The sequence below is a fragment of the Lepeophtheirus salmonis genome, chromosome 13 (genome assembly GCF_016086655.4).
Source record: "Lepeophtheirus salmonis chromosome 13, UVic_Lsal_1.4, whole genome shotgun sequence".
Taxonomy (NCBI): Eukaryota; Metazoa; Arthropoda; class Copepoda; order Siphonostomatoida; family Caligidae; genus Lepeophtheirus; species Lepeophtheirus salmonis.
Window position 1 is genome coordinate 44736913 of NC_052143.2, and position 26386 is coordinate 44763298.

Sequence of the window (26386 nt, forward strand, 5' to 3'; positions counted from 1 at the left end):
GTTTAAAAGTTATCACGAGACTGATTGAGCTTTTGTCTGATAAGAGAGGTGGTAAAATTTTCTTTGTTTTGGTAGTTAACCCATTGCTGATATGTTCCAAAGTTGCACTTTTTTAACAGGGATGTGAGAGTCCCGGATCTATTTTATCATGGCATTTGACACAAACTTAGTAGGAAAAAGGAATCATGCATTTTGTAGAGTAGATTGGTTTTCTTCCATTTAAAATAAACTCACTAGTTAGGAGCAAAGTACGTTTTATTCTTACAATGCAACAAATTTCACAATGACAATCATTATGCAATCTGGTTATAGTTGACAACGACTGAAGATGATCCACGTGTTTTTAGTTATCAAGAATAGACTTGACAATGGTGCCATTTTTGTATGTGGCTTCAAATTTCAATCAGCCTCCTGAACAAATTCCAGTTGTTATTAAATTGGCGAATTCTGTATAGAAATTGAATAACTGATTTTGGATAAAAATCTTTTTATACCTCAGCTCCTTGTCTATCAGATTTTCTAAGACATGCCAAGTATAGCTTACAGAGGTTCTTAGCCATGAAAATCTTTATTGTAGTGCATAACTCTTCCATGTGAACAATGAGAATATGATTTCCTTTGTGATTGACAAGGATTGATAGGTAATTGTGTTTAGCAATCTCTACTCTGCAACTTAGTACTTTGCAGCTTATGAAAGTAAAATTAATTGCGTAGCAATATCTATATAAAATTATTGAAATGATTAATATGTTTGTAAAGATTATATTGAAATAGAAAAGAAATGCATATAAGTATTTCATTATTATAAATAATACATAAGGTTCAACTACTTTATATACAGATTTTATAACCTAATCCTGCTTTAAACGAATAGTTTATCCTTATATAATTTCATCATTATATGTCCGATAAAAAAGAAAAAAACTACATACAAGAATATATCAGAACATTAGCCACGATAATGACTTAATATCTCAAGAACAGCATAATTATTGGAATATGAAGACGCCCAATTCCGAGCAATATTTTTTTTTTTTTTTCTGACGCCATGAACAAATAAAAAATTACTCATCTGTAAGGATAATGAATGTTTCTTTAAGTCTAATATTTAGTAAACAAACGCAATAAATTGAGAATATTTTCATTAGAAATAAATAAACATATGTAATATGTTTATTTATTTTCTTAGTATCCATTTAATCCAATACGCAAAAAACTTTTGTCGTATATTTGGATGGAAGTTTAAATTGTATTGTATTTCATTTGTGCCAAAGCACCGGTAACAGAATGTGTTTGCAACAGGGGGGGATTATATAATTTTGATGTACTTAAGAGTTTTCATGTTTGCCGGACACAAGAGTAGAATCGGGGATCGGCATCAGAGTAACTCTATCAAATGCTCATGTTTATTTCCTTCTCTCTTTCCTCCCTTGTCACAGCAGATTTTAGATCTGACATAAACAAGCTGCTAGGCAGAGTTGGTTATATCTGTCAATTCAACTAGGGGTCGACATTTTTAGTTTATTTCACTCTCGAAGTTGTTTTCAAAAAGTATCGTTTTAGGTTAAATCAGAGCCCAGTTTGCAAGCCCAAAACGAATAAATATCTTAAGTTATCCTCAGAAAACGTTTCCGTGTGGACAGTCTCTTAAACTTAGATGATGAAAATGATTATGAAATCATTTTCATTTTATGTGGATTGTTATCCGTACCTATAAATTATCAAACTTGATAGCCGGCTCCGTACCACTAACCGATTTTTGAATAATAGCTGTTCGTACACCTACTCGATATTCGTATCGTTTTCTACCCGGCACATCTCTACTACTGACTATATCAAGAGAGGCATACAATATTTGATTAATTCGGGGATCTACGTCATTGTTTCAATATTAGACATCTTTTATATGAAGGAAAACCATTAGTCTTTTTTGATTTTTAATAAATTAAAAAAAAAAAAAATTATTTGTATAGTTGTTATTTGAGACGCGCCAGTCATGTTTTGAGCTATGAATTCCCCCCTTATCTAATCTTCCTTGAGCTAAAAAAAAAATAACTTTTTGTGTTTTGGGTATAAAATACGCCCCCCTAATATGAACCCCCTCCCCGAAAATTGGCAATCCAGTCTTACCCTGACCAGGTTCAAAAGAGATACTCTTGCAAAGTTTCAGCCTCATAGGTCCAACGGTGTGGGCCCTCATGAAGGACACAACCTTTATTATATATATATAAATACAGATTAATTAATACTTTAATATGTGTTATAAATGAATATGTTACACCTATTGTGTGTCAGAAAGTGCAAAGAAATCCCTCATGTGTTTTCTACAATATGAATTTTATTCCAAACTTATTTATAATAATACTAACAATTTACTCTAGAGATGATGTGAATATAAATTTGTTTCAGTGATGATGTCAGAATACTGAATCAGTACTATTTCTTTGTTCAGTAGATGATTTCAGCTCTGTATCTCAATTTGGTGATGATTCATTTTGCGTGTCTGACCTTTTGTGTAACTTATAGCTTGGATGTTTTTTTTTTTTAAATAATGAAAACAATTTTAGCTCTATACCTCAATATGTTTTAAATTTATGGTCAATTATGTATTTTTAACGTTTTGATCTACCTTAACCTTGACATCCCAAAATTCGATAGTGATCATATACAATCTTCATAGCAAGTAAGATAAAAATCGATTTGAAATTTTTGCCATAACTATGGTGACCAACATTCAAAGATAAACAAAAACATGACTTCCGTACAACTGCATTGGCGATGGTAACTAAGATTGAACTTCGTCACTTATTTCTGTGACATCGTTGTGGCAAATTTTGCAAAAGATTTTGGCCTACACCCGTATAAGATCAAGCTGACACAAGAACTGAAGCCGCTTGACCACTTCAAACGTCGGGAATTCGTAAAATGGGCTGAAGGAAAATTCAAAAATGATCCTGATTTTCAACGTAAAATCATCTTCAGTGATGAGGCACATTTTTGGCTCAATGCCTTTGTTAACAAGTAAAATATGCGCTATTGGGCCAAGAAAACCCCAAACGTGATTCATGAGGCGCCATTACATCCCCAAAAAATTACTGTTTGGTGTGGATTTTCATGCTGGCGGTGTCATTGGGCCGTACTTTTTAGGCGACGATGACAATCGCCACGTTACTGTGAATGGAAATCGTTACCACGCCATGATAACCGATTTTTTTTTTTTTTTTTGCCTGAATTGGAAGATATGGACTGGACAATATGTGGTTTCAACAAGACTTCACACAAAGAAAATGTTACAATCGATTTATTGAAGAGTAAGTTTGGTGAGCGTCTTATCTCCAGAAATGGAACAGTCAATTGGCCACCTCGCTCGTGCGATTTAACGCCTCTAGACTATTTTCTTTGGGGTCAAGTGAAAGCCCTGGTCTACACCAATAATCCGTCGACGTTAGAAGAGCTCAAAACAAATATTCAACGCGAAATTGCTGCAGTTTCAGCCAATTTATTCGGAAAAGTAGTCGAAAATTGGGTTCAAGGATTGGACTTCGTAAAACATGCACGTGGTGGTCATTCAAACAATATCGAATTTCATTTATAAATTAACTTGAAAATATTTTAACGGGAAATAAAGAAATCGTCGATATCTCAAACCGTTTTTGTTTTATTTAAAAAAAAAAATGTGAGCGCTGTTAATGAAAACCCATTTAGTTTGAGACAAAAAAAAAATGTTAGGATCCCTGATGAGTACTTTAATTTTTAAAACCCTCTAAACAAACAAAATATATTTTAACGTACCAGCGTTTATATTTAGTCCAAATCATAATATATACTGAAAATGCACATTAATTATATGCGATTATATGCGAGTACATCAGAGAAAAATAAAAACAGAAGCAGTGCTCTTGTCATACATGCACAAGCCTGCAATATTTAATTAATACACCTACATTAATAGTTCATATGTAAAAAATATTTATATGATTTACATCACGGAGCACTATATATAGTGCTCCCTGCATACACGTTCGAGACTATACGCGCACGCCTAAAATATTTCACTAATACGACTTAATTGTTATTTCTTTGATCAAAATATGCTTATGATATACATCATGGAGCACTAATAAAGTCTGCCATGTGATTCATTTTTAGATATTCATAGAGACATAAATAGAAACTTTAGTTTATTAATATAATATAGAGGATTTGTATTCGAAAAAGCATCAAAAAGTACGGAAATACCGATACCTATTTTGTGACAATACTAATTTAATTATTCTAGATTATTAAAATTAAAATTTTGAATAAATGAAATATTTGGCGTAATTATTTTAGCATTAAAATCTTCATCTATTTTCCAAATATGATTACAAATAATCATTCATTTGAAGACTTGTTCCCCTAGAATCAATTCAATTACTCATTTTCATGTATAGCTTAGAAATAAAGAATAGGAACAAAACGAATGATTAAATTCTTGGAATGACCTGCATTTGTGTATTTATACACACAAACTTCTCAGCACCTTATCACACTTTCTCATGACTTCCTTTACAAATTCATATATTTCCATCCATTTATACGTAATATATTTACAAAATATATGTATATCCATATGTAATTTGAATACAGGTTCTTTAGTTGTAAAATGTTGTCTCTGAGGCAAATCCTTGTTCTCACAACATGCTGTGTATTTGGAAGAAGTGCCCATTCCCAAGAGTACATATATGAGAATCATGACTGCAACTTTTACGATTTGGATCATCACGAATGTCATCATGATAATCTAATTCCACAATTTTTTTGGCTGAAAAATGATTATGGACCAAATGTGCCCTTGTGCTGTGGAGAGAATAGATATTCCTTTTACGATAGCTGTGAAGTAAGGATTGTCCACAGAATTTGATTTGCTCAAATTCTGTGGACATAAATAAACTTGTAACATTTTCAATATATTACATTTTTTTTGATTATTTTATAGAATGTTTCCCCCCCCCCAAAAAAAAAAAAAAAATACTTCACCTCTTCAAAAATGTTATACACAAGAGGGCCACACCCTTTTGTCACTAAGCGACTAGTTTTATAATACTCATTTTTTCCCCCTTCATAAATAGTTTCTTAAATTTCGATTAATATTTTGAAGTTTAACAGCATTTAAAATTATCAAAGTAGAAGAAAACTACTACAATGTAAATACTGTAGCTTTTAATTATGTTTGTTTTGATGAAATTTGAATTTCTTAATCAATTTCTTACCCTTGGACAAAAGTTCTTTAAAATTAATCATTCAAAGAACCTTAATAAAATTCCAATCAATTTATAGTAAATGTTTGTATTACAAGAGTCAATTAATATAAATTTAATATAAAGTCTTAAATAGCACTTATAAATAATCAAATTTAGCAAATCTAGGGCAGGGTAACTTACAAAATATATACTGTATACAGGGCCGTCGGAACTGGAAGGCAGAGAGACATTTAACAGGGACGATTAAAGAGGAGAATTTGTACCAGTCCTGCGCTTGATTATATCATTATTCATTAGAGGCCCTGCACAGGGTAGATTCGTTGGAAAAAAATGAATAAATACCCTTTTCTAAAATAAAAAATCTTTTGAAAACAAATAAAAAACTAGAATGGGCACTCGATACAGCGCAAACCTCCGAATCTTTAGCTATATATATCTTTATTTAAACTACACAAGGAAACCAATTTGAGCTCTGTACCTCAATATATTCTAAAGTTATGGTAGATTATGTATTGTACTACCTTGAACTCTAAAATTTAATGGCCTGTTACTGTGACCCAATATTATCTTCGTGTCAATTAGATGAAAATCAATTTGTAAATTTTGCCGTAATCTTGGTGACCATCAAACAAACAAACAGAGGTAAAAACATAACCTCCGTTCAATTTTGTTAAGGGAGATAATTATTTTATTCTTAAAAACAAAATTTGTAATTAAATTCTAGTTTTTTAAAAAAGGGCGGTAAAACTTGCTGGTTCCCAATGTCTAAAAGCTTCAGAAAGTCCTCTGATATTAATCCTAAGCCTTGTTTCAAGGTTGATTTTTGAAACGTCTTTGTGTACTTATTATGAAAGTGTTTTTTTTTTATCATTCAACTTGTGATAAAATATTCATAAACCCTTTCCTTGTAGAATAATGAGAAAACATATGGTAAAAGTGCATGTGGAAAAGCGGACGAATTACCAAGTCTTCCTGTCTATGAAATCATTTGTCCCGATAATTGCTTATTGAAAAACGATATACTTGATTTCAAGATTAGTTCCAATGGGTCTCTTCTCATTCCAGATATACATAAGAGTAAGTCTATTATGACCTTTCCTCTTAAAAGTAATAATTCCATCAAATTTCACATCCAAGGTTTACATGTACGTGATTTTTGTGTCACTGTTACTTGTGTAGATGAAAACGTAGGATGGGAAACTATTGCTAAAGGATGTTTCTGTTTACGGAATAGTGAACTTATTACAGCAAATGTAAGGAATATAATTCCCTAACTTCCCTACAAAATAACTATACTTTTATGGATCCCCTTTTCAGAATGCAATTATGAATCCTAATTTAAACCGATGTTGTCCTGAAGATACATTAACAAATGAAGAAGGAAATCAATTAAATTGCATTACGTATAGCCAAAAACCCGAGACTGTCAAAGTAAATAAATGCGACGAGCAATTTTTAGTAAAAAAATCTGAAGTTTGTGGATATATCGTATTCTGGAATTTCCTTTAATAGACGTGGAGAGCCAATGGCTTTAAACTTCTCCTCTCCAACCTACTGCTTTGGAACCTCAATAAAGAAGAATAGTATTTCAGACTTAAGCACTCCTTCCAGTTTTATGAGGTCTGAATTATTTTACTGCCAAGCCTATCCATGTGATGGGGCTACTCCTTGCGTTAGGTACCATTGTAGTTATCCCTCTTACTATATCTATAACTTCTTTATTTTCTTTAATGAAACAGCACCTGTTGTAATCCAGGAGAAATTTTATTAAAGGAAAATCATACTTGTATATCTCCTGATTGGAACAACATCACAACCTTTTTGGATTTAGAAGAGAACCATGCTCAGTTTTCAAACATGTTTCATTTCAGAACAAGACAAAACGGTGGGGTTGTAAACTTTGAAAAGAGAACACTTAGTCCATGTAAAGAAGGATATGAAAGCGTCATTCTGTCAAAATGCTATCAATCCTTTTATTTGGAGAGTTCAAAAGAGAATGGAACCTATTTGACCATAGATATCGATGGAAGTAATCACTATGTTAACGAATATTGTGTATACATAACTGAAGAAAAAAAGTTTATGGGAAATGTCTGCAGGGAAGTTATTGGGAAGGCCAAGTTCAAGTAGGTCTACTATAACTAATTTATTTGAGTGAATATCTATGATATACTTACATATTGTATATATATGTATTATTTGTCATGGGTATACAGTGCCAATTTCAGAATATGTGGAGGCCGCTCAAAGAAAGATGTGCAGGACTTTTGCATCCGTGCAATTTACAATAATGAAATCTTTCAATTTTAGAGGGTGCAAAGTCTTTATTTTTACATTTAAGGGCGGCCCCCTACTAATATCGGCACTATGTATGTTGACTACTGTGTATCCTTTGAATATGTTTTACTTTTTAAATGATTCTTCTTTTACTGTTTTTTCAGATACTATCCAATCATATTAATTGGTTCAGCCTTCTTTCTGTTCCTCACAATACTTATCTATAGTGTATACGGAAAAAAATTACTCAATCATTACACAAGACTCATGAGGCATTTCACTGTTGGTTTATTCGTAGCATTTACAGTTTTGAGCTTTAATCAACTGTTTGCATTCATGTCCATTTCATTGCTCATCTGTCAAATAGTTGGTAATTATAACGAACAATATAATAATCTTTTATACACTTGTACCGTACTCAATAAACATTGTACAATTTTGGAACAGAGGGTATCAAAACAGTTGAAAGAAAAAATGAGATTCTCAGTTGTTATGTGACTTATTTTAGGATGATTTTAATTTTTTATCGTGAATCTTATTAATTAAACTATTTATTAAGTAAGCAAAGGTCATATCCTAAATAGTCATCCATTTAAAAAAAAAAAAAGAAAATATACAGTCAATTAAAATGTTACCGATATATTTTATATAAAATAATCTGAAAATATTTAAATAATTAATTAAACATTTTTCATATTATGCAGAATACACTAAAATTTATACATTTTCAGGATATATTCAGCAGTTTTCATTCCTTGTATCTTTTACATTCATGACACTAATGAGCTCCGAAATATTCATGAAAATGAAGTAAGTTTAAAGATAATAGATTTTTCTTTTTTTTGTTCATATATAATTATATATATCTAGGTCTCTTACAAGCACAAATAGTCAAAAAAGGTTCACTATCCAGAGACTTATTGGCTATGGTGTACCATTAATTATCACTGTCATTACAATCACTGTGGAATTAACAGCTCCTGAGTGCTCAAAATTTAAACCAAGATTTGGTGAAAAGCAATGTTTTTTTGCTGGTGAGAAATTTCCACTAATATTTATATTAGTTTGAATCATTAGGTTTGGCATCCTTATTACACAAGAATCACATTTAAAAGACCACTGGTGATCGTGTCCAATAATTTCACTCCAAATATTTTTGCAGAAAGACCATTCACCGTGCGACATGCTCTAAAGTAATTTTGTCGAATTTTATAGAACTTGAGTATTTCTAATTGATTGTATTATGCGGGAAAATTTATCATAGAAAAAACCATTGAATACAATTTATAAATTTAAATATCACATATTATGGATAAGAGCAAAGACCTTAAATTATGTGAAAGGTAACAGACATGAATCAGAAATACTTAATAGAAGCAAGTATGAAACCTATAAAATTCGTCGAAAATACCTTATGTCCTTTCAGCAAAAATGTTTGTATTGTATAAAAATTAATTACTTCTTTCATTGATACAATCTCTTTTTATTAGGAAAAGAAGCCATATTCCTTTATTTCAATATTCCCATCCTCATTATGCTGTTAATCAACACCATCATGTTCTTTGGAACAGTCATGACAATCTTGAAAGTTCAAAGAGCTGCCAAATCCTATTTTAAAAATCAAAGAGAATCTCTGGATAGGTAGATATTATATCCTTAAAATAGACTATATATTTTATGAATATATTTAACGTCTATTAAAGATTTGCCTTGTTCATGAAGTTATTTCTTGGAATGGGTATTATTTGGATATTCGAGATTTTGGCTAAGGGAACTTCTGGAATTGTCCCTCAAGAAGTTTGGTATTTTACTGATATATTGAACATGCTTCAAGGATTCTATGTTTTTCTTATATTTGTTTGTAAAAGAAATGTAATCGAGGTTATACTCAAAAAAGATTCAAAATTAGGTTCAAGTGTTAAAACAGGTGAGAATAATCAATCAGATGGATCCCATTGGCTAAAATTAAGAAATCGTCAGAAAAGTTCAATGGGCACTAGCCATACCAATTTGGATACAATAGATTCAGTTAAATGAATTCAAACAAATCCAAAGTCCTTCCAACATAATTAGTATTATTTTAGATGAATAAAGTACAAAGTAAAATATTTCCAGTAATTTATTACTCAATTAATAATATTAATGAAGTATTGAAATATATATTTGTAAATATTTAAAAAAATAATAATTACTCATAAGTATTAGTTAATTCATTCCATAAATTAATTATTTGTAATCAAATACGCCTAACTGTTCCAAAGACTAAAAATATTGTAAATGTACTGTTTTTTTTATCACTTATCAACAACTGAAAAGAAATTTTAGAGTGGATCAGAGAGATAAATATAGGGGTTTTTGATTTCTACTGATACTTTGTCAAATAGGTGAATTATAGTATAACACAAGTACAATTTCTTTCGATCAATATGAAATTAATAGGTCATTGCTTATTTGCTAATAATGTCAGATGTAGAGGAACTTAATAAGGGGGCTGAAGTCAGAATGGTGAGTTGAAAACGGTTATTTTGTTCCCAGAGACTTTGGATGGGGACAAAATGAATAAAATTTATGGAATTACATTTTCAGAAAAGAATCAATTATTTCCTTCCTTGTCCCATGTAGATTAAGAGATCCTTCGATCCTTGTATGTACTTTTACATATGACACATACTGAGTGTAGAAAAAGTATGTACACTTGCTTCTAAATAGTTATTAAACTACATATAATAGACCAGGATGATTTATATAAAAAAATTTATTTTATAATATTTTTATTATAACAATGCATATTAATTATGAATCCGGCCACCATCAGCCTCAATGACAGCTTCCAACCACCTCGAGAACCCCTTGCACACATTGGCAACGTAGTCCTTTTTCATGATCCTCTACAGCTGGTTAACGAAGGTCTTCAGGGTACCAATATTTTGTTAGCCAACTTTCTAGGCCGTCTTCTCAACTTTCCACCAAATAAGAGTAATCCAGTGGATCCAAATCTGTTCTCTGAGGGGTTTCTTGGACCAGAACTTCATGTTGCTATCCATCCACTCTTGTACAATATTAGTAGCATGGACTGCTCAAAAACGTACGTAGCCTTCTTGGATTTATTCATGGTCTTGGTCAACACCATCAAATAGTCGGATGCTGGTAACTGTTATCTGGAGGCATTTTTCTCCATGGCAATTTTCTGCGCACGATATAAAATATAAATAAAAGGTAAAACAGGAATATTCAAATATATTATTGACTCTCAATATAAAATAAAGCAACGAGTAACTGTTGTTTGTTCCTATCAGCATATCCTTAGATTAAGAACAATGTGTTCTTAATGAATGACACATCTTAGGAGTAATTATTATTCCTGGTATAGACAGCGGCAATTTATATTGGAACATAAAGAGCCGTGAAAGAAATCCAGGATGTACAAATAGATGTACAGAAACTTACCTCGGAGTTATCTCCACGTTGCTCTTCTCTCTCTATCATTATTCATTGCACACCAGGCCCCTCGAACATCCAGGAAATAATGAAACGTAAGGGAAATAGAATATATATTCAAAGATATTTTTTAGCCTAGACGCTACATTTATAAGTTTAATACAACGGTCCAGATTGAGTCGATTCGAACTTCTTGAAAATGTTAATGAACATTTTCATATATTCGAAATTCGAATATATTGTTATTTTGAAGTTATGGGAGTATGACCGTTTGTATATTATCATTATTAATTATTATATAAATATTATAAACCACTTATATTATCAGTAATGAGTCCTAATAATATCTGTTCAAGCATTAGGTCAAATCATTCAATCTGCTTTTGAGAAAAACATCATTTTCGATGAGAATTTACTATTCGTAAACTAATATGAACAATTATACTATAGTATTTGTTGTAGTTGCAATTTTATAACACTACTACTTGCTATTTTAATCAATAGTGCACGAGCAAACTAAAAGTTATATATTATCTGCACGGTAATGTGAATAAAATTCTATTAATTTTGAATTTAACTTTTAGAATGTGAATTAAAGCTTTGTGTGAATCACTTTCGCGTGGGCTAATATAATTGTTGACTGCTTGAGGGCTCTAGTATCGCATAAGATTACGTAGTGTGACCCTGCGGTATTATTGAGTTATTAATTATTATAACTTATAACTAGTTAAAAAATTTTAGATTTATACTCATAGATAATAGTTTTACTTATATTTTTTATTAATAATATTTCATATTTGCAAATTTCAATATTATGATATTTGTAACTTGTGAGCTATTAATTGCTATAATTTATAAATATGCCATCGTCTTTTGCTGTCCCTGGATGTTCGAGAGAAGGGTTATTGACCATTGCAATTCCCTTCAAATGAAAGTCTTGTCTTACACGGCAGATTTATCTGAGATGAGAAGACGTTAAAGGTTCACTCTGGAGACCATCAGCAATACTCAGTGTTATGTGAACAACACTTCAAGCCAGAAGATTTCCAAGTAGCAAGGCAAACTCTTGCTTCCATGCGAGGAAAAACATACCGGCATTTGAAACAAGATGCAGTCCATATCTTTTACCTTGGTCACCAAGGACATCCTTTGATCAAATCTTAAAATGGGGCAAATTTAAGGTCTTTAAATCTTCCTAAGAAATTTATATTGCGGTAGTTTAAAGGTTTCACAATGTCAGTACTCGAATTATTGAAGGTAGTGCCCTATTCATGGAGTTTTTAAATATACTGATTATTTTCATTCACATGTATACTCAATATGTTTTAAAAAATAATGGTCAAAAAATTAAAATTTCCCCGTTTACACAATGTTTTTTGAAGTTAATTAAATTCTTGAAATGACCCACCGGTGGGCCATCTACACTGTATTTGAAAAGACACCGTGGGTCACCTCGCACGCAATGTGTAGACTTCAATTTACTGGGAGGTTGAGTTTTACTATGAGCATTAATAAAGCATTTCAAGCTGTAATTGTCAAATCTATGTTGTTCTAATGGCCAGATGTCTGTTGAATGTTCAACAGTTCGGATTAGTCAAATACATCTTTTTTAATAAAGTATGCCTTGGGTATTAGTGAAAAGGGTTTATAATCATATGTATCTTAACGCAAGTAATAAATAATAATAAGACTATTAAGATCAACAGTTGTCTTTTGACGTCCTTTCCGGAGTTTCTGGGAGGATTTTATAAATTTATCCTAATTTCCTGTGGATCAAACATTATTACTATATTTTTTTAAATAAAAATAACAAATAAATAATTATATAAACTTTCTTTTTGATAAATGAAAAAAAGCTGATCGAAAAATATTCCTCTTCCAAAACCAAAACATTATTATATATTTATATTTTGTAAATCCAGCAATATAAAATAAGATATTTCACAAATTTAGCAACAAGTTTAAGGTACTTACATGAGAGTTGGGGTAAAAAAAAATGAAAAATATTTTCTATAATATTCTTAAAAAATTTCATCACAAGTTTTGCACAACCCTCCCCCAAAAAAAAAAAAATTCCAACTACTTACATAATAAAAATTTGATAGAAATTTGCATTAAGTCTAAGGGAAAATATTCAATTCAGACCAAATATATATATATAAGTATGCTATTTTGTCAAAAAAAAATATATATATTTTTATTTATACGTACATTCATAAGATTTTTAGTTTAACCTTGTTGATACCTATATAAAAGATTTGAAGCTTAGTAATCTCAGTTTATTTTTCTATCGTTATGATTATAATAATGATATTTGAACATGGGTTTATAAACTTAACAAATTAAAAATAGTATTATAAATTTATCCAATAAATGAAAATGAACAAGTATCAGATATAATTAATCACTTTAAAAGTATCGTCATACAATATCTTGTCAATGGAAAAATTAAACTCATCCTGAATCAATTTTTCTTTAAAAGTACAAAATCAATGTCTATTTTTTCAAAAATTAAGGCTTCTTTATATATTATTTGTAAAAGACAAATCAATTCTTAAGAATTTGGGATAAAATCATATTTAGTACATTTCCTAAATGAATACGGTTAGGCCTGTAGCAATAAATCGATTAATTGTACGATAAATTAAAATGAGCGATAATTTTTTGGCAATAAAATCCATCCACGCTTCAAAGTAACTGGATTTCAAAAGTTTTGGTATTTCTTGCTCCGAATCTACAAGAATAAAGAAGCTACAGATTTGCATATGACTGGTTGAGGCATCCGCTTTCAGTCTTGCTTTTTGTTAGTTTACCCTTTTTTGCACTTAAGTCCTAATTGGCAGTTTTGCCTGTAAGTCTAAGCCTAATGCTTATTATTTGTTGAAGTGGAATCTGGTTTACATCCTTTTTATTTAGTGTTGTTTTTATTCATAAGCATTTTTGTATAAAAGAACTTTATTTATTGTTTTTGCATGTTTAGTTAATTAATTCTGGATATTTTAAATGTCTTCCAGATGTCCAGTGTTCTTTAAAAATCAAAGTTTTCGAAAGAGTGTACTTGCATTATTATGTCATTACCATTATATAAGTTGAAAATGGTATCAAAACGGCAATATGATCGCTTATCGCAACCATTTATGGGGCAATTAATCGCACAGAAAAATGTCATCGTGACAGGCCTAGACACGGTAGATGTACTTCGCATTATTCTTCTTGGAACCTCAAATGTATTTCTTGTATCACATTCAAGAATCGGAATATTCATTGAGTTTGTTTTAAGTTTCCCATTAATATATGATATATTAGTCGCTACAAATCAAAGCCGAAAATATCACCGAAGGTTTCTTAAAAATAGAAATTAGTGGCATCATATAAAGTGAATGCCCCACGAAAAACAGCTTCATGTCAAAACTAATAGTAAATGTTTCTACTAAATTATTTCGAATAACCAAAGAACATGCAAGACAAAGTCTAATATTAAATTAAATGATTGCTGTTGAGAAAGTCACTTTTAGCATCTTCAATGAGACTTGCGTTAGTTGATCTGATAAATTTTGCATGATTACAACGATTATTCAATTGTGTTTATCGAATGGAGAAACTTCATGAATTGAAAGTCGAGTTTGTCACATTATCTTACATATATTATTTCCATAGATAAACGCGACATAACTTATATAAGGAACTAAAATATGTACGACTTCCGAGAGTTATGTGCAGTTACATTAAATCTTGATTCGCTTATATTATGTACTCATTTTGTAGTCCTCCCCACCCCGCCAATATACAATTATAATTGGAAATAGAAACTCTCTAACACTATATTGTTCGAAATAAAGAAGAAACTGAGAGTGTTTTCAAGAATATAGGAAAAAAAGGTGTTATTTATTATATAGTTCAATATACATGAATATATATTTAATTTCACCCTTGAATGCAGATGATAATTATAAATGGGTGAGAGTGATCAAGAGGAGTCCTTAGTCCTTGGAAGCAGCCGCAGCAACGAGCTCTTGCGTCTTCTTTAACTTCATGACCATTTTCTCCTCTTCAATCAAGAAGGCGCGAATGATTTTTTCCTTGACGGCTTGATGACTCAAGACTCCTCCATATGCTCTGTAGACCTTCCTTTCTCTCTTGTAGAGACGCTTTCTGTCTGCGGGGCGAGAGGGCTTGATTCCCTTCAGTCTCAATCCAGTCATGGGACATTTGGGCACAGAGGGCCTCTTCTTCAAGTATTGGAACACGAGCTTTCCTCCGGGAGTGCGGATCACCTTCCTCCTGTTAGATTTCGTGTTGTAGGAGAGGCGGCGGCGGTAGGTGATTCTTTGAACCATTTTTAATTAACAAGTGGAAATCTAAAGGACTCACGTAACGGACACGGTCGAAGGGGGATCCTGCAAAATAAATCAAATTAATCACGAGATCCGCAACGAAATTTCCAATTTTTTTAACTCACGACGATTGAAAACGTGGGGTTAGCTACGCTACCTTCAGCAAAAAGGAAGAGAGGAATTTGGATTCGGTTCGAACTTGTTTTGCTTCATTCATGCTACGTTCCGAACTTATTTTTATAGCTTTCATCAGCTGAACTTTCCTCATTTGTAAGGGAATCAGCTCTTTTCATTGGGTCTTAGGTACGCTGTATAAAAAATATGTTGTTTTACAATTTTAAAATACTCTGCATGTCGTCATCAACCTTTTACTTATGTTTATAAGCATGGAGGAGTTATAAGAAAAAAGTACAACCTCTCATTTGTCAGACAAAAATAAATAATTTTACTTACAAAAACTTTATAATTAATAAGTTTATTCGCATAAAAAGAATAAACATCATATTAATTATGAAGCTTTTTGTATAAATTTTGGTAATTGCCTTGACAGAGTCACTCTTTCCGTAAATGAGATATTAAATATAAATTGCACTGTATTTTATATCTTTACCCTATCACCATTTTATTAAATTATTTAAACTATATTATTTAGGAAAATTGGAGTAGATTTACTTTTTTAGTGACGTAATAAATTACATTTATTACTGAAGGAGACGCCATCTTTGGGGACTCAAAGTTGATATTTTAACTACATAACAGGAACAAATTTCCAATATATTTTGATGAAACTTCATCAAATTGCTTTATTAATAAACATAGCAAGTGCCTTGAATACTATTAGATGTCAATGATAAATACTGATATTTGAACATAGTCAAAGTAATGTGTACTTGAAAATCCCTATGAAATGTCTAAATTTGTACAATTATAGCTATATTTTTTGTTCGATTATGATGAGAAACGTAGGATGAGAAAAAATTCCTTATTCTTTCCATTATAGTATTAAATTATTGTCTAAAATATGGAAATAAGATTGTATAACAATGTAATTACATATTGGGATCTGATATATAATAAAACAATCCAGTGGAGGGATATATTTTTGATAGACAGTTAGCTTTATGTCCTTTTATTTGTTCGTCCCATTTTGAAATTCAATAGTGCACTTTTTTCCTTAATATTAATGAAAAAGGGGTGTCATTGTTAACAAGCTGGGTTGTTTAGGCCCACAAAATGGGCGACAATGGGAACCATTTAAAGTCTTATGGTAGGTTGCGTGATTTATAGTTTATTACTCCGTTTCAAAAAAGTCATCTCCTTCTATCCTCTCTTCATGCTTTTCTTCTTCCGGTGTCTCTTTCTTTTCCCTTGGTTGCCCTGAGAAGGTAAGATTCGGATAATTTGCAATCCATGTGTATCCATTGTAACCCTGGTCTTTTTCACGGCTCTACTTACAAATGTAATAGTATTTGCCGTCGTAAACCCCAGGAAGAGTAATTTCAATGATTGAACAGAATTTGGAGGGAGGCAAAGCCTTTGTCCCTCTCCTTGATTCCGTCTTTGGAACAGTAATCCAATGGATACTAATTGTGTATTTGACCTATTTTAGATGAGTTTGGTGATCTCTCCTACGTTTCAACACATCCTTCGTGTTTTGAACACAAACATTGATGGAAGGCGTAACATCATGTTCGCCATGACCGCCATCAAGGGTATTGGACGACGATACGCCAATATCGTTCTCAAGAAGGCCGATATTGACCTCTACAAAAGAGCTGGTGAACTGTCTGAAGATGAGGTTGAGAAGATTGTGACCATCATGCAGAACCCCAGACAATACAAGATCCCTGATTGGTTCTTGAATAGACAAAAGGACATCAAAGAGGGTAAGGACCAAAACATGAGTCAATCCTACTCTTAACTTCATTGTGAACCTTTATCGTTTCAGGCAAGACGAGTCAAGTCATGTCCAATTCCTTGGACATTAAGCTTCGTGAGGATTTGGAGCGTCTTAAGAAAATTCGTGCCCACAGAGGTCTTCGTCATTACTGGGGTGTCCGTGTTCGTGGTCAACACACTAAGACTACCGGACGTCGTGGTAGAACTGTTGGTGTATCCAAGAAGAAGTAATCTGTAAACATCTATTCATCTGTGCTACATCAATTATGTTGGAAATATATTATTAATTTTCTTCCAATACTTGTCTGTCATTGAAGGGTATGCTTGAAATCCATTTTGTTAGAGTTGTTACATAAAGTGCTTCCGCTACATTTAAGTATCAATGGTTAAAATTGTAGCAATGTTCGACGTTTTTAATTGGCATTTTAGTCGAATAACTTGTACAAACGATTAATATCTTTGCCTTTGATATAATTACATGTTTTTAATTATGCACCGTCTGATATAATTGAAGATCTCTTCATAGTAAGACAGCTAGATTAAATATGGTATTGGGACGTCTCAATTTTATTGTATTTTCCAACAAATGAGTTTATCTCCAAAGGGATTTAAATCGAAGTACTTAATTGTATTTCTGTTAGATGATTAAGTTCCTAGTTTTTATTATGGTTCATAATAACAGACTCATTGAATAATTTGTTGATTCTTGTGGCTATAATCCTTATCGAGCCCTGTTACCATTAAAATATTTCGGTAAGAAGTATATATTATGTAATGCAGGTTTTTTATGAGCTGTGGTTCAAGAGGATCTTAATGTGGGCCTCTTGTTAAAAAAAAAAATGTGTTTTTCTTACTCATGATTTATGGGAATAGTCTGATTGAATTGGTGCTCAAAATGAACTATGTACTAGAATAATTATATTAAATATATAAGTGGCATTTTATGTCAAGCGTTCACTATCACATCCCCGAATTTGGTCAGGATGTTTATCGGAACGAATGAACACTATCTGAAATTTTAGACTTATATGACTCGATGGCCCTAATGGGAGACTCAAAGCTTGGACCTTTTTGAAGGATCCTCTTTAAACAGTAGTACATAACTCTGCTCAGGGTCAACCAATTTCAAAAAATGTTGGGTTAAAAATGCTCAAAAGAGCAAGTGCTTTTTAAATATATTTTATAGCGTTATTGCGAAATATTTAAAAATGGCGACTAAGCCAAACCGTAAGTTATTTTAGAGATATAGGACGGTATTATAAGTTACGTTCTTATTTCTTCATGGGAGTTTACATTTTGTTATATTCCTTTAATAAGTAACATCACTTGTTATTTAAATGAATCATATTACAGATGATTGTAAAAAAAAATTCCAAAACGTGAAGCATATATTATATTTATGGTACTTCCAATGTTTTCTGTCTGCTTATTAGATTTAGTATGTAAGTATTTATTTGATCACTGTTAGTTTCAGGTGATAGGTATAACTTTTTGTATAAATAATGTTAACCATAGAATTTAGAATGGGCCTTACATATGCTACAAATATTAGGCTGAGCCATAAAGAATTTGCGAGTGCCATAACTTTTTTCCATAAACTCTAGATTAAAAATTATGCCATTATCTTTTTTCTCACGCCCTTAAATGAAAGAAAGGATTGTTTGTTTCAATGCGGAATTCAGTGTCACGCCGCAAGGTATAAATTTAATATATGAGTCAAATGTATTAGTTAGTCATTTCACCACTGCACAATGGAGATTCTTTGTTTTCGCAGCTATGTTTACCTCCGCTGGAAGATGGGAAAATCAGTCACGGAGATCTACAGCAAACTCTTCAATACCGAGCCAAAACACTTCCCTACTCAGCTGAGTGTTTTAAACTGGACTAGGGTAATAGAGGATAGTATTTTCTCTCTGGTCCAGGACGTCCCCGGGAGACTCGGAGCCTCGATAAAATCACCCGTATTCGTGACCTTATCGACTCTAACCCTCGGTTAAGCACTCATAAGTTGCAGCAGACGTTTGTCTACCGTAAAAAATCGTTCATCGGATCCTGAAAGGTGATCTACGGTACAAACAGTTCTCGAGTATATCGATACCCCATAAAACTCTCGGAGAAGATCAAGACAAACAGAGTTAAGGGCTGCAAAGACCTCATCAAGAGGCATCCGTAGCGTTAAACAACTCCCATACAGCCCGAACTAAATCTGAATGACGGGTTACTGTTCAGAAAGATCAAACATATACTCCGAGAGGCCGATTTTGACGGACTTGAATTTGTTCTATCTGGTTTGCAGCGGGTGATGAAGAGCTCTTGTACCAACTTAAAAAGTTACTAGACCTCTACCACGACGTAATAGCACCCGGACGACTATCTATGTAATATCAAATATGATAAGACAGTATTCTAGCTTCGAAATACGAGTATATCATTAAAAGATGTTGTTTAATCTAACTCTAATCACTATAATTTTCTCTATTTATTTGATAAAAAATTAAGAAAAATGAGCTATTTTGACACTGCGTTGTCTTAAAACATTAGTATTTTCAAAAGAATTGGACACAAATGAATGAATGATTTATAATTAAATTTGGGGCAGAGATTTGAATGAGTATCTCCTATCTTATCAACAAATTGGAAAAATCCGCTACCCCTTAAATGCTTTATTTATTTTTTTGTCTGAAATTTTTTTTATCAAGTGGAAAACTTTTAAAAGGAAATTTAGCCCAAAATTGAATAATTAACTGTTGAATAATTCCCTTTAAATCTTGCAACAGGGGAGAAATACTTTTTGCACCAAATTGCGATATCCTGATCTTCCATTTATGCAAAAGTTTGGATATATAATAAGTAGTGGTGATGTCTTCTTTTAACAAGACTCCTAAAGATCTTGCCAACTTCAAATTTGGACGTTAGAACTACCAATACTAATTGAAGACGAAAATTACCGGAAGGAAATTCTCCTGGAACTGTCACTTCTGTTGGGCCCCTATAAAAAAACTGTGATTACGGCACTGGATGAACAGAAGACAACTAATTATAACTATAATATCAGAATATATTTATAACTATTCTGTCTTGAAATGAAAGAAAACAATTCTGATCCTCATTGAAACAATGTGCTGCGCCACATTTATTCCAATGGACATTTGTAAGTGAATAAAATCCCTGCATCTTTATCTTTTCTCCTTCCAACTAATGAAATATTAAACTATATCCAGTCTCATTTTCTTCGTACTATAGGAGCATGGGAATTTAGACCTTTTTGCTTCTAACATGAGCTCAATCATGGAATCCTAGACACAAGGAACCATGCATCCTACATAAATATAATATAAAAGGAGTTATTGTTGATCAACAAGGAAAATATTACTCAATTCTATCCTTAAATGAGGAAAAAATGAAAAGAAAAACATACAGCTTAGCATAGGAGCATATCTGATTATTCCTTTGCTCGATATTTATTAGGTAATCACTAGAAATTAACTTGTTAAAATATTTGTGTTTAAATAATTATAATACACTTTCTACTTTTTTCAGTTTTTTCACCTTCTTAAAGTGCATAAAATGAAGAGACCCCATTTTAAAAATGATGCTTCATAGCCAAAATGCAAATGTCCTGTTGATTTAGACTGTCTCAGTAATGACACAGAGCATAATCAAATAATTTAAAATAAATTTATTAATACATATTCTCTTAGGATAATAGGAACTGAGAATAGGGACTGTTAGCTCAGATCGGGTGAACAAAGGCCTACGTGAAGTAGGCTATGCTCCATTTCAAAGACAATCATGTCCAATTCTTGTAACGCTTTTCTATTTTGAAAACGATCCATGACTATGTTTGGTTGGTACTTCTGAATTGAAATATATTTTTGCTGTTAAATTATAAAACAATCTACTAGGCACTCCAGTCATGCTGAACGTGGGAGTCTATTGACACGGCGCATGATTGATTATTAATGGGTACTTGAGGCATATGTTAGCATTAATTTTATATTACAAATTGATTTATCTAAAATGAATTTAATTTTTTTTCCTTTCATGATATGTAAAAAGAAAGAACATCAAATTATTGATTTTTTTGAAGGCACCCACTTTCTGAAAAGAAGACCTAGAGCATCATAAAAGGAATTTTAATTAAAATTATAATTACTAAACTTAAAGTTTAGGCTCTTGAAATTGGAAAATCACAAACCCTCTCTCCTTCGTGGTATACCTATTCTCAGTTTAACACATTTTGAATGACTTTTATCAAATTTATTTGACAAAATCCTTTTTTTTTTTTGACAGTATTTGCCTTTTTTTATTTATCTATTTATTTTATATTATCAGAATAGTAACAAAAGTCAACAAATTTTTACTTAATCATAAATATTTACAACTCCATATTCAATTAGAGCAGTACTTGACGTGTTATTTACAAATTTGTAATGAGTTTTTCCTTATCAAATCTAGTTTTTGAGAATTTCTGAGTATTTCTACACTTTCAATAAGTTTAAGCTAAATGTTAAGTAATAAAACAATCTCTAATCTTCATGATGATTACTTAATTTTTTTTCAAAATTGTATGTTGATTTCAAATGTGTGGCAATATGCTGAAATGCAATCATCTAATCCTGAGAAAGTGCAACATAAGGGTTAAAAACCTACTGAACTTATTTGGTGTAAAAACCAAAAAACCGAGGCATTATTCCTTTTCCTACAAAACTTGTCTATATTTTCGGCTACAACCCGACTTGATTGCACTGCTCCGACGAGTTAATAAGTGCATACTGCATATCAACGGTACCTATATTCGTGCAGTTGTAATATTTTTATTTTGTAACACTTGCCTACAGTTTTCTTTTTGTATATAGTTCAATTTTATATTTTGCATTGGCTATGGATGTTACATTTTTAATCACTTATTATATTATTAGAGGTATTTATATTTTCTCAGAATATAATAAATGTCTATGGCAATTAATGTATTCAGCTTTGTGTAACAGTTTAATACTAAATATAACTATTATTTGCTAATATTTTGTATAAAGCGCCAAATGGATTCGGATTGACCCTGTTTGATTGCATGGTCCATCAAATTACCATATATATAAAATATAAATAGAAGAAGCAAGAGTAAGGAGAAGCGTCAAACGTCATCCATTTGCCTTTTTTTTGATTTTTCAATGGCTTTGCCTGAGGCCCACAAATGAGTACAGCTATAAAATCTACTAGAACTATGTGCTCAAAGACTTGCGACTGCAAATTATAGTTTAAGACAAATGATTTGAATTTAATATTGCAATAATAAATCCTCCACAGCTTGTTAGGCCCATTCATCAAGCTGTGTATGCTACCGGCTCTTAAAAACATATGTCTCTCTCTCTCTCTAAGTTTATTAAATCATTATTGGGGGGTAACTCCCCAAATATATATGACGGTTTGATTTCATAGGTAGTATTTTGGAGCTTCAGTAAATTAATTACCTTGGATTGGAGTTCACGATGAAAATCTATATGCTAGCGTAAATTATTTATAATACCTTCCCCAAAAATAGAGCAAATAAAGTAGGTTTGTTTCAAAATGCCAATTTACGGAGAGAAAAAAACTTACAGGAGGCGTACACGGGTGTATAGAAGTGTTTTGGGGGTCCCCATAAAAATGCTGGCTTTTCATTACTTAAATGGGAGAAATCAAATTCATGTCATTCATATTTAATAAAGATAAATTCTTAATTTTGGAAGTAGTCCATTTTTTTTTTTTTTTTCAATTCATTGCTTTGTTTAATTGTATGATTTTCTGGGAAATAAGTCATCTCAAGATAGCCTTCAAAATTATAATGAATTCAAAAACATTTATTCATCTAGTAACTTGTAAAGTTCCCATTTAATCTGGTAATGAGAAGTACTAGTAATTTCAACTCGAGATTAGTCCTTCATTCATTATTACTGCACAATCTGAAAGTACTTTTCTCTTCATTTTTAACCTCGCTTTTTTGTCGATAATTCTCGTTTATTCTCTGGAGAACGTGGGAAGATATTCATATACTCGACTCGATGAGTACTTTCATATTGCCCTGTAATAAAGATTGAAGGTTCTAATGTTGGGTTAAAATTTATGTGCTTCACATGAACAGATTTGTTAAAAACTTAACAAGATACAAGATAAACAAATACATTAACGTTCATTATACCTTTTTTTTTGATCAATTACACCTTATTTGGGATTTTGACTGCTATTTTGATATGCCCCCAAAAATTGGGATTCGTCAAAAAAGTAATTAAATTAGTGATGCGCCACCAGAAAAACTCATAAATTTCTACTCGAGTTTTATGAAGTAAATAAAAAACGATACAAAAAGATCAGTTTGTAGGTTTAAAAAGCCGATTGAAGTTTTGAAAGTCTAAACTTTTTTGAAAATGTGGTACCAAATCCATGATTTAATCCGACCTTAACCAAGTTTAGTTGTAGATACTGAATTTAATAAACTATATGTGCTATAATGTGCTACATAAATGTAGCATATTACCGTACACTGACGTACAAGAATTTAAGTTGCACATTTTAGGTTATTTATATTCGATGTCTAAAAACAAATATAGGTACAGAAATAAAGAAATGTGTTGAATAAATAATTTTATTTCAAGTAAGAAAATCATATATATCTATAATAAATGCAAAAAACCACAAAACTTAAAAAATTCTAATAATTCTATATATTTCCAGAATGTTATTTTATTCATATAACCATAATATAAACAAGGTAAGGATATATAAATAATAACCAGTGTTAACTTCGTCAAGCCTGACGAGACAAAATCCTTTCGTCAACAAAGCTTTTTTTCGTGAATAAGACGAGACGAAACTGAAAATAAGTGACGAAGTTAACACTGCTCGGAAGCTCGGAATAAATTATTCTCTTGAACTCAATGTGCGTTCAATGTTCTTAGACATTTACTCGAATGTAAATCAAATAAAACAAATGTATGGATATGAGTCGCATGGTTCTGGATTAAGTGATCGTCCATCAACATAAACTTTTAATTCCCAAAACGTAATTTAATCAATTAATAGTTTGCACTTACTCTTCTTTAAGGATGATCTATTCGTACATATACTCTCCAAATGCACATACTCAGTTTCAGAGAAGATTAGGATATCGTTTATATAGAATTTAACTCATGGAGTTTCTTCAAATAGGCGCTCTTGTGCAGCTTGGGCAAAAGCTGATGCTAGACCATATAGTATTACCGCATAACGTTGCGAACTGATTGGTGTGTTAATTTTTATTAACTCTCTTGGAGTCTTCACCAATTCATACTGTTTGTAGCACCTGAGAAAGTCCAACTTCCAATATAATTAAGCATTAGCCAAGTCGGCCAATTGTTCTTATGGATGAGGATAGAGTTGCTTTTTGATTATAGGGGGCGCTGTTAATGGAAAGTCGGCGCATAACCTTACACCTCCATCGGTTTTGAGCATAGACTCGATGTATAATGGCCATTTAGATGTATTAACTCCACCCGGTACACTTAAAAGGTATCTCCGGTAAGCTAATAGAGGAACGATCACTGTTGCTTTGGTGTATGTCGTAAGGGACTTGGGGTATCTTGGAATCTACACTCATACATTTTATTTAATAAAGTAACACTCTCTTCAAGATCAGAGGCCCTACAGTTATATTTGTATAGAGGTGTCTCCAGCTTGACTAATCTCAATAACAGACAACCTTTCAATCCAAGTATTGGGTTATTTACTTTTGTGATGATCAATGAATATAATTTTAAATGTAACCCATCAACTCTAATAGGTAATGCAACTCTTTTCAACATAGCAATCTTTTCACCTACACATATTCCAATTAGTTTGGATGCAGTAAGCGAGTGTCCAACTAGGTTAGCAGGAATAATATTGACGTTTGATCCGAAGTCTAGCAAAAATTTAATCTTCTTTCCATTTATGTTTCGTGTGGCAAACACTGTTGCAGCATCCGTCCTGGGTCATGATGCCAGGACTTGCTAAGCAAAATGGGGTTTCCTATTACAGGCGGAAAATTATTTCTTGCATTTGGGACAATCCTCTCTACGATTTTCATGCTTTCCTTTGTAATATTTGAATCTTTTTGTACTTTCGTGCAGCTTTGGGAACTGATGAGTGTTTCTATAACGTAGATCCTTTGCTTCTTTGCACTCATGCATAGTACAAGTCTCTTCATTTGCACAGAGTGAGCTTTGTTGGTCCCATTGCAGTTGCAATTGTATCAAACCACTGTGCGAAGTCACTCTCTTTTCAAAATTCGTTTGCCTAAGCCTAGGGATATTGTAATTCTGTTGGACAACTCCATCGAGAACGTCATTCTGCTACGATGAGTTGCATAAACAGTGATGCTTAAAATATTTTTAGCAGCTATATAACAATAAAAGAAGCAGAATATTAGAGTGGTCACCCTCACAGTTTGAAGAATATTTTTGAGGAGAGCGGCTCAGCTGTTATGACATTAAATTAACCAGCTGTAAGCAGTCATGAGAGGAAGAAAATAAATACAAATCCTACTTCGTCTATAGCAAGGACATATAGGCAGGAATTACTCCGATATCGATCCTCAATTCTACTCCGAGTCCAACAAGGACTTACACTTCTAAATCCTGAGAAAACCCTAATTGTTATACTCAGTCTTTCAGAGTAATTTCTATTGATTGCTATATATTTAGATGTTCTATCTTCTCAGTCTTTTATAAAAATCGTTGAATATTTTTCCTGTGTTCGTTTTTAGCTCACCCATCCTAAATGGCTCATATTGTACTGACTATTTGTGTGAATGTCTTTATGATGGCTCTCGTTAGTGCGTCATATACAAACTTTCCCCCTGTGTGGTGAAGACCAAGTTCCTTGCCCACTGTTGCACCTCTGTGCTGTGAAATTTAAGAGCAACGCCTTCTTTTTTGGAGAACATTGAGTTCAAAAGAATAATTTATTCCGAGCCCATTGACAATTGAGCCATCTCATTCCATTCTCTTTTGCTCTTCAAAACTGTCGAAGAAGTTTAGATCATTTTTTAATTTATTTATTCTACTAGCCCATATATGCTCTATCTTCGACCCATTATGCTAAACGGAGCAATCTGACTTAATACGATAGTTTTAGTAGCAAGGTTAATAGAAACGCAAGGTTATACCATAACGCGTGTACGACTGATGTTTGACTTCCACC

General features: G+C 32.1%; 4 protein-coding genes and 1 long non-coding RNA gene across 5 annotated transcripts; 3 read left to right on the forward strand and 2 right to left on the reverse strand.

Moving 5' to 3' along the window:
- The first annotated feature begins 4596 nt into the window (after window positions 1–4596).
- Window positions 4597–6752, forward strand: LOC139906913 (uncharacterized). The gene is made up of 4 exons (XM_071892544.1): window positions 4597–4879; window positions 6155–6320; window positions 6381–6496; window positions 6561–6752. Exons 1-4 carry the CDS (start codon window positions 4646–4648, stop codon window positions 6750–6752), a joined length of 708 nt encoding a protein of 235 aa, XP_071748645.1. The 5' UTR covers window positions 4597–4645.
- A 16-nt stretch (window positions 6753–6768) lies between these two features.
- Window positions 6769–9626, forward strand: LOC121127883 (G-protein coupled receptor Mth2). Its single transcript, XM_040723451.2, has 7 exons — window positions 6769–6920; window positions 6983–7369; window positions 7685–7890; window positions 8252–8330; window positions 8391–8554; window positions 9011–9161; window positions 9224–9626. The coding sequence occupies exons 1-7, from the start codon at window positions 6769–6771 to the stop codon at window positions 9555–9557; spliced, it is 1473 nt and encodes a 490-aa protein (XP_040579385.1). The 3' UTR covers window positions 9558–9626.
- A 631-nt stretch (window positions 9627–10257) lies between these two features.
- LOC121127884 (uncharacterized) lies at window positions 10258–11475 on the reverse strand. Its single transcript, XR_005867935.2, has 2 exons — window positions 10968–11475; window positions 10258–10707 (listed from the first exon to the last, which is right to left on the reverse strand). It is a non-coding gene; the product is annotated as an uncharacterized lncRNA (long non-coding RNA).
- A 3349-nt stretch (window positions 11476–14824) lies between these two features.
- On the reverse strand, window positions 14825–15574 carry LOC121128080 (large ribosomal subunit protein eL34). The gene is made up of 2 exons (XM_040723645.2): window positions 15418–15574; window positions 14825–15355 (listed from the first exon to the last, which is right to left on the reverse strand). The coding sequence occupies exon 2, from the start codon at window positions 15293–15295 to the stop codon at window positions 14939–14941; it is 357 nt and encodes a 118-aa protein (XP_040579579.1). The 5' UTR covers window positions 15296–15355; window positions 15418–15574; the 3' UTR covers window positions 14825–14938.
- Window positions 15575–16528: 954 nt separating this feature from the next.
- Window positions 16529–17489, forward strand: RpS18 (ribosomal protein S18). Its single transcript, XM_040723615.2, has 3 exons — window positions 16529–16677; window positions 16902–17178; window positions 17241–17489. Exons 2-3 carry the CDS (start codon window positions 16902–16904, stop codon window positions 17420–17422), a joined length of 459 nt encoding a protein of 152 aa, XP_040579549.1. The 5' UTR covers window positions 16529–16677; the 3' UTR covers window positions 17423–17489.
- Window positions 17490–26386: the final 8897 nt, after the last annotated feature.

Coding starts and splice junctions, on each gene's coding strand:
- LOC139906913 (XM_071892544.1), top strand. CDS start 4,646: ATGTTGTCTCTGAGGCAAATCCTTGTTCTCACAACATGCTGTGTATTT. Junction 4,880..6,154: donor CCTTTTACGATAGCTGTGAA/GTAAGGATTGTC, acceptor CTTTCCTTGTAG/AATAATGAGAAAACATATGG. Junction 6,321..6,380: donor CATTCCAGATATACATAAGA/GTAAGTCTATTA, acceptor TTCACATCCAAG/GTTTACATGTACGTGATTTT.
- RpS18 (XM_040723615.2), top strand. CDS start 16,902: ATGAGTTTGGTGATCTCTCCTACGTTTCAACACATCCTTCGTGTTTTG. Junction 17,179..17,240: donor ACAAAAGGACATCAAAGAGG/GTAAGGACCAAA, acceptor TTATCGTTTCAG/GCAAGACGAGTCAAGTCATG.
- LOC121127883 (XM_040723451.2), top strand. CDS start 6,769: ATGGCTTTAAACTTCTCCTCTCCAACCTACTGCTTTGGAACCTCAATA. Junction 6,921..6,982: donor GGGGCTACTCCTTGCGTTAG/GTACCATTGTAG, acceptor TTAATGAAACAG/CACCTGTTGTAATCCAGGAG. Junction 7,370..7,684: donor ATTGGGAAGGCCAAGTTCAA/GTAGGTCTACTA, acceptor CTGTTTTTTCAG/ATACTATCCAATCATATTAA.
- LOC121128080 (XM_040723645.2), bottom strand. CDS start 15,295: ATGGTTCAAAGAATCACCTACCGCCGCCGCCTCTCCTACAACACGAAA.